The sequence below is a fragment of the Alligator sinensis genome, unplaced genomic scaffold, assembly GCF_000455745.1.
Source record: "Alligator sinensis unplaced genomic scaffold, ASM45574v1 scaffold1051_1, whole genome shotgun sequence".
NCBI classification, from domain to species: Eukaryota; Metazoa; Chordata; order Crocodylia; family Alligatoridae; genus Alligator; species Alligator sinensis.
Genome location: NW_005842473.1, coordinates 159,070 through 167,535, shown reverse-complemented (window position 1 = coordinate 167,535; position 8,466 = coordinate 159,070). Strand labels below are relative to the sequence as shown.

General features: G+C 46.0%; 1 protein-coding gene across 2 annotated transcripts in view; it reads left to right on the top strand.

Annotated features, from left to right (window-relative positions):
* The first annotated feature begins 6 nt into the window (after nt 1–6).
* Nucleotides 7–8,466, top strand: part of HAUS3 (HAUS augmin like complex subunit 3) — an 11,815-nt gene continuing 3,355 nt past the window's right edge. The window contains exons 1-4 of one of the 2 annotated variants that reach the window (XM_006030892.3): nt 7–666; nt 1,896–2,885; nt 4,904–5,343; nt 7,481–7,709. In XM_006030892.3, coding sequence (XP_006030954.1) covers nt 1,974–2,885; nt 4,904–5,343; nt 7,481–7,709 — 1,581 coding nt within the window. In that variant the 5' untranslated portion in view covers nt 7–666; nt 1,896–1,973. Of the gene's footprint in view, nt 667–1,033; nt 2,886–4,903; nt 5,344–7,480; nt 7,710–8,466 lie in introns of those variants that run through there. The other variant, XM_025212586.1, reaches the window with a different exon arrangement.

The following is an 8,466-nucleotide window of genomic DNA, read 5'->3' as shown; positions in this document are numbered from 1 at the left end:
CTTGTGTCAGGGCTGACAGCAGCCTTATGCAGCGTCTAGACCGGGCTGGGGAACCTTTTTCCTTTCGCAGGCCACGGACCCATAGGAAAAATCACTCGCGCATAAAAAGCAACTTTTTTTTTGAGAGAGAAATGTAAAACATTGTACTCGCCCACTTCCTCAGCCTGATGGCTGACTCTAGAAAGTAGGAAGGCACGTACTTTCCTTACAGGACTTCAGCAAGCTTCTCCCTCCGAGGGCTGGGGAGTAGCAGCCAGCAGGCGGGGAGCAGCCGCTGCCGCACGGTGCTGGATGGCTGCAGCCTGCTCGCTGCTACCCCCACGTCCCCGCAGGGAGAAGCTTGCACACCTGCACCACAGCTCTGCTTGCGGCCGGTGCTGCGGGACTGGCTGCGCTACTGCCCAATGTGTTTTTAAAAAGTGACGGGTTTGCAACCGTTCTGGATTTTTGAGTGCCAGATTTATAGGTTGTACTGTATTTGCCATGGACCAGATGAAATAATGCCGAATCTGGCCCACGAGCTGTGAGTTTCCCCACCCCTGGTCTAGACAATGGTTTGTATGGGATAGTGTGGACAGGGCTGATCCCGCTTCGGGCAGCGGGTGGGTCAAGATGAGCTCTGGAGGTCCCATCTGGCCAACTTCTCTCTGATCCTGTCAGCAGGAGGTAGGCTCCCAGTCCCATTTTCCATGTTAGTAGAGTTGAAATAGGTGCTGAATTTGGACTTGATTCAATATTAACTGTTGCCAAGCAGCTGAAAAAACATGTTGGCTAGAAGCTAGGGCTATCAAATGATTTAAAAATGTGATCTTAATTAGTTGCATAGTTAAAAAAAATAGCTGCAGCAAATTATGATTTTAATCACACAGCTAACAACTCAAAATTATACTGGTACTTTGTATGGTTGGGGGGGAAGTGAGGGGCAGACAGATGCACACAGAGCAGGAGAGACAGTGCCCAGTGGTAAGTCTTTGGAGGGGAAGGGGCAGGGGGGAGAGGGAGCAGGTGTGGGAGGGGGGCAAATTGAGGCCTCTGCCATGGGGGAGGGAGTGGGGAAGGTGCTGGGATGCATGGGACCCAGGTCATGGTCATGACATGATGCCATGTTGTGCCACCTGCTGCCAGGCATGCAGGGGACTCATGGCCAGTGCATGGCTCCCAGGGCAGAGGCAGCAAGGCGCAGAGCCCCAGCCTGCAGCAGACAGCCCACCTGTGCCCTGCACACAAGTCCAGGGGGCATGTATCTGCTCTGCCTCCCATGGGGGTGCACACCATGGAGGGGAGCTGCCCTACACATCCCTGGATGAGTTGCCTGTGGCTTCATCCCATGACCAGCCCCGGGCCCCATTCACACCAGCACCTACCCCACTCCCTCCCTCACTGTGGGAGCCTCAATCTGCCCTCCCACCCTCTTCCCTCTCACCCTGCTCCTCCTCTTCCACAGACTTACTGGTGTGGCACTGCTTTACAAGTGGTGTGCAGCCCCCCACTCCCTGCTGTAGCTGTCTGGAGCCCACACCTGGGCTACCCTGTGGTCCTCTGCGCTGCCACCGCTGCCCTGCTGGCTGGCCCAGAGATGGTGGAGTAGAGCCTGGGTGCGGGCTCCAAAAACCCGTAAGAGTGATTAACCCATTCAGAAAATTAATGAAAGAACCAATTCATGTGTTGATCATGTGCGTTAATGGTGATTAATTGACAGCCCTACTAGAAACCAATTTTGCTAATTCATGGCTGTCTAATCTAGTTTTGTATACTTTGGGGAACTTGTATATATTTATATGTAGGCTGTTTTCTTAGGTAATCTGTTGCTTGTTTTATTCTGTGCAGAATGACTTGTAAAAATACCTGTCTCTCTTAAACCATTTTTTTCTTTGTGTTTACCATTGGGATAGCAGGCAGGCTCCAGGTTTTCCTTTTGTTTGGATATTTTTTAAGGCTGCTGGTAGATAACACACACATTTTGGTTTTTAATCATGAACTGTGGGAATCAGTTTGTGGAAAGGCTCAAGGCAATTGGTTATCCAAAAGCTGCTGAGCTTAATGGAGAAGACTTTGATTGGCTGTTTGAGACTGTGGAAGAGAGGTCATTTTTGGAGTGGTTCTGTGGAAATGTGAATGAGCAGCATGTGCTATCCGAAAAGGAACTGCAAGATTTTAAGACTCTTCTTAAATCTGGTAAACCTATTTTAGAAGAAAAAGCTTTGGATGAAGTTCTTAAAACTTGCAAGTCCTTGGATTCAAAGGCCAATAGCCAGCAAGAAGGAGAACTTCAGAAATTAGAGGATGAGTTGCAAGCTCTTCAGAAGATGAAAAACCTAAAAATTCATCGTCGAAATAAGCTTCAAATGATGGCTTCCAGCAACAGCCGTATGTTACAAAAATTGAATGATGAAGCAGAAGAAGCAGTTAAAACTTTGAAAGAGAAACAAGGAATTCTCAGTATGTCAAATAATAATATTAATAATGAGCTTCAGTCTATTACTGAAGGAGTTAAGAAATTGACTTCTTTCTTCACCGCTTCAGATTCAGAACAAGGAATAGGTTCTCATCCAGTGTTTTTGTCCCAACTTGCCTTGGATAAATATTTGCGTCAGGAAGAGCAAAGTACTGCAGCACTTACTGCCTACACAAAAAAACAGTTTTTTCAGGGTATATCTGAACTGGTTGAAAGTTCAAAAGAAGAAAACTTTCAACTTGTAGATATAAGTAACTCGTTCATTTCTGATGAGCATAATGAAGTTCGTGAGGACAGATGCGAGATGATTAGGTTGCAGATGGCATATGTTTGTGCCCAACATCAGCTAATTCAACTGAAAGCTAATGACCTAAGTATGAATTCAGCTCTACAGTGGGCAGATAACACTCTTCAATCCTTAAAGAATAAGGTAAGCTGTTAGAGAACTGTCTGGAAAACAAGCATGGATATATTGGTATTAATTTTAATAAAAGGATCACTGTTGAATTTAAAGTTGTGTTCCTGTTTACCCACATCTAATATTTACAGTAAAATAGCATCAGCTTCTAGCATGCTTACAGAAACTGCCTGTAATGTTGCTGTTAGTTCTCTTTGTCTTTTTAGATTTACCACTTTTAGGAAAAATTTTTAGTACCTTATTTTTTACATTTTCATTGTAACCTGCTTATTTCAGTTGATCAGTTAATCTAAATTATGTAGTAGGCTTTCAATCCCTTCATGATGTATATAGTATTTCATTGATTATATACCAGATGTGGAAACTCAATCTGTTTTTATTGAGTATTAGCTAAATCGAGTATTAAATGTTTGTGCTCTTATTACTTAGCATAAACTTTAACATCTACTGTGCCCCACTTACCATATCTATTTGAATGCAGGGTGAGGTTCTACCACTTCCCCAAAATCAGCATCGGGTGAAGCCTTATCTTGGATTTGAATATTGGCCTGGGGCAGGCAGAGGTTCAGCTCTGGAACTGGCCCTGAGCTTGGTCTGAAGTCAGAGCTGAGCTGCTACCTCCCCTGGGCTGGAATAGCTCACTTGTCAGGGAAGGGGGCATGTGATCAAAGATTTGGTGGGGAATCTGCAGCCTTTCCTTCCCCCCGCGCCCGTCGCCCTTCTCCCCCCCCCCCCCCCCCCGGGCCTCTGCCTTTATCTACACTTATTCCTTCTTTTCTTCCCCACTCTGGCTCCAGTTTGTTCAACCCAAGCTGGCTGGGAGCTGCTGCCTCATCTCCCTAACTGGGTTGGCAGCACCTGTGTGGGGAGGCAGGCACAGAGGTTAAAGTGCTGGGGGGGGGGGCAGGGGCAGGCAGGGGGAGCAAACACAGGCATGGAGGGGCAGATGGGTGCATGGTAGGGTGCATGTGGCAGGGTTGATCTGATCCTTTGTCCCCTGCTGCTTTCCCACTACAGCAGGGTAGGGGATGAATTTAAGATGATTTTCCCCTAATTAGACTCTATACATGGAAAATTATAACAATTATTATTTGGAAGGTCAGCTTAAATTCAAAGTCATCTTGGATTCAGGTAAATACAGTATTCATTGTCAGGACTCGGAAAGCAAGTTGTTTGCAAATGATCTTCATTCAATCACATACAGATTTGTTTCAATCAAAACAGGAGGGGCTTTTTTGTATTGTCTCTCTGTCTTGCTCAGAGCAATCGCCCTATTTTATGTGTTATGTGGTTCTTTAATTGTCATCATGGACTCTTTCTTCTGGGGTTGGGGGAGAAGCCTGGATGCCTGAGAGGAGTCAGGCTTGGGTGCCTGTTGGATGCTTTTGTGAAAGGGTCCAAGGGAGTCTGGTTGGCTTGTGAGCATAGAGACACTTAATCAGAGCCATCCTACTGATGGAAAGTACTACATGCAAAGGAGTGATGAAATGATAGATTTTTGTAACTACTAAAAAGTACTGCCACTGAGACTGGTATTTTTGGTAGGCTTTATTCTTTCATTCCCTCTTTTTCTTTCCGTCTAATCTAGTGGAAAATGTATTGCTGATGTCATAAAGCTTAAAATCTTGTACTATAGTTGGTTTATATTTAGTAAAAGTTGTCCAGATCTATCATCTATGGTCAACTTGGCTGGTTAAAAAAAATAAAGGAATAGGAATGTTTATGCTTATTCTTACTAAAGTCTCTTGTTTTTAGTAGCAGAACAAAGAAGTTAGCATAATTTAGGATGACATCTTTAGAGGCCCCTTAGCATGAACGCATCCCTGAAAAACCTACCAAAAGCATGGTTGTTCTTAAATACTAATGTTTTGAACCTTGTTGTAAGCTAGCTTTCCCTTACCTTGGTAACTGCATGAACACTGTATTAAACTCCAAATTCCTTGGGGAACTGGAAAACTTTAGGGAGAAGAGTGACTAAAAATGTTAGGTGGCCTCAATCCATTTTGAAACATTTTTGTGCATTTATGTAGATTATTGGAGAAGAACACCTTGAAACTAGAATCTCTAGCTTAAACAGTGAAATTTCATCAATAAAAAAACATCTGACTCAAATAAACAATGAAACTCTGCCTGCCCTCGTGAAGGAGAATGCACAACTATTGAATATGCCTGTGGTGAAAGGGGATTTTGATCTGCAGATTGCTCGACAAGATTACTATACATCAAGACAAGATCGTGTATGTGACCAACTAATAAAACAGAAAGCATCATTTGAATTTCTTCAGCTAGCTTATGAAATTGAATTGAAGAAACATCGTGATATCCATTGTCAGCTTGAAAAACTGATACAAGATCTGAAACAGTATAGTAAAGCATTGGAGCAGAGACTGGAGATGATGTCTGACCCTCTTATATCTCAGCATACATTTCCAAGGAACACAATTGATTCGAGGGATGATGCCTCTCACAGGTAAGTATTATGCAGTCATTGTTGAATTCGGATCTCTAAAGTACTACTGAGGACCTGTGCGAGACCCCTAGGGTTAGATTGTCTAATAGCTTCCATAATAAAGTTCTTGCAGCAGCTTACTGAGAAGCTGTAACTCATCTGGGGTGCACACACGGAATGAAAGACCTACCACTTGCTTGTGCTGTTTTTTTAAGATGTAACGGTAGCTTAAAAACAATTTGTCCCTCTGTCTGTTCTCTCACGTTACAACCTTAAGTCAGGCATTGTGGATGGTATTAATGTTTAAGGCCAAATCCATGATGCTGTTGCTACCATTACTGGGAATAATGGTATATATTAGAACAGGGGTGGACAAACTATGGCCCGTGGGCCGGATCCAGCTTGCCAAGTGACTGGATCTGGCCTGCAGCTGCCCTCGCAGTGCTTCACATGGGGCCAAACCCCACTCACCCCTGCCAGGGCAGTCCACTGCATGCTGGTGGTGCTCGCCAGGCTGGGCCCTTGCCAGTGCATAGCTTCTAGTGTGGCTGTTCCCTGTGTGGCTGCAGCTGGCTGGCTGTTGCTCTGCTCCCCTCACCTCCAGCCGGAAGTGCCCAGCTGGAGGTTATTCCCTGCCTGCCCGCCCAAAGTGGTGCCGTAGGGGCAGGAGTGAGAGGAGGAGCCACCACAAGGCGAGGGGAGCAGAGCATTACCCAGCCGGCTGCAGCTGCACCAGGAACAGTCCCACTGGTAGCTGTGTGCTGGGCTGGCTTGGGCTGGCACAGCTGTTCTGTTCCCTTCCCTTCCCTTCCCCTCTGGCTGCTCCTGCCCCTGTCACATCACTGTGGGTGGGAAGCTTTAGCCAGGTGGCTCCTGCCCAGTGTGTGGAGCTCCCAGCTGCCTTCCACCTGCTCCACCCACCCAACACAATTGGCAGCCACCTGTGGGCAGGTGGGGTGGGTGGAAGATGGCTGGGAACTGGAGCCAGAGGTCCGTGCACTGGACAGGAGCTGTGCAGCTAAAGCTTCCCTGCTTGCCTGCCCAGAGTGGCGTGGCAGGGGCAGGGTCATCAGCCACAGCTGGAGGCAAGGGGAGCAGAACAGCCCTGCTGGCTTGGGCCCTGCCTGCACACAAAGCTTCCAGTGGGGCTGTTCCCTGTGTGGCAGCAGAGCAGCACCCAGCCGACAGCACCCCTTGCCTCCCAGTGGTAATGTGAGCCTAGTTGGCTGCAGTCCTGCTAGGAACAGCTCCCCCAGAAATTGTGTGCGCCTGGGGCCAGCGGGTGTGGGCAAGAGCACAGTATGGACTGCTCTGGGTGGGGCTTGGCCCCATGCGGAGTGCCATGGGGGCAGCTGCTGACTTGGCAAGCTCTGCTGCACATGCGCACTGTGTTCCCGTGCGCTGCTGCCCTGCCCAACCCCAAGTCCCTGGCACGCGACTGGGTTGGGTAGGAGCCACACCAGCTGTACCCACATGGCTTGAAACAGCGTGTGGGAACACAGTGCAGCACTGGCTGGCCGTGTGCTGGGGACTTGGGGTGGGGTGGGGGGTGAAGGGGGAAAACAGCGTGGCACCAGTCAGGTCAGCTCTGGATAACCTGCAGGTCCCAGTCCCTTTCTCCCTGCAGCCCCTTCCCCTGCTCTTGGTCCCAGGCAGGCGGCCGGGTCCAGCAGGAGCTGCATCTGTGTGTCCTGAGGCAGCACGTGGGAATACAGCACAGCACCAGCCCGGCCACGTGCTGGGGCTCAGGATGGGGGAGTGGTACAGGGAGAAGGGGGAAACAAAGGTTCAGTTCCCCTTACCTTTGTTCTCTCTGCCTAGGGGTGGGCAATTATGTGGGCTGGAAGGCCACTTAAGGAGTTTTGGTGAACTGTTGCAGGGAGTGGGGTCAAATAATTGGCCACCCCTGACTTAAATCTTCTTTGTTTCATTTTAAGCCAATTACTGCTTGTTTTGTCCCACGTAGACCCAATAGCTGTTCATCTTTATAACAATTCTTTTTGTATTTGAAGGTTATCAGATCTCCCAGTCTCTCTCTCTCTCTTAGTTTTTAAAAAATCCAGTTCTTCTGACTCTTCCTTGTATACAGAAGTACTCTTTTGATCGATCAGTTGATGGTCGGAATGCTAGCTGAGATTTTTTTTTTCCTTTTTTGTAGATTATACCGGCTCTTGGAAGGGGAGGATCAGAAACAACAATTGTTTAGAACGCATGAAGGTCTGGAACACGAGGCTCAGAAATTAAAGCAGGACACTGTTTCAGTGCAGGATCAATTAGCGGTGTCTTCTCAAGAGCAGTCTCTTTTTCTGTCCAATTTGGATACTGATTTAGATACCCTTTGTGACTCTTTGTATTGTGGTGGAAATCAAATCTTGCTTAGTAATCAGGTAGGTCCTTATAGTAGACTTTTTCAGTTAATGCTTTATTAATCTTGCATTTCATATGTAAGGCCAAGGTATGAATGTGGAATTAACCATTTTTTATTTGGCTAGTCCATGCACAAAGAAGCAAAAATAGTTGTTTTCAAAGATGACTATCTCGTGAGTCATGCCATTAGTCACAGGAGTTTGACAATTGGCATATCCTTTATGTAAAGGTTTTTTAATGCATGGATAGGTATGTCCTCTGAGTATTACAGAAGTCATACCAGTTCTCCAATTCCTTTGTTAGCAATTTTAGTATTGCTACCTTAAAATAAAACAAACAAAAAAATCTTTACAGTTTTTATACTCCATCTTATTATTCAATTTATTTCATATTAGCCTGGAGCTTGTGGATGGATGGATTTTTAAGTGGCATACTATATATGTAGAAAGTCATCACTATATAACTCAGAGGGAATGAAAACCTATAACTAATGCAACTTGTTTTGGCTTTTTAAATAAACTGATATACCAGTATCAAAACTGGTGTGATAGAGACCCTATATTACTCGGTGCTTTCTTGATTAAATAGATTATAACACACTTGAACATTCTGTGTTGTGGTACATCACACAAAAATGAAAAGCCGCTATATTTTCTTTAAAGTAAATCTTTTTAAAGAAGAATACTGTAGACACTAGGGGTTCACCAATAAAGATTTTCTTGGCTGATACTGAAAGCCAATTATTAACCAGGCATACTGGCTGATACTGATCCAATA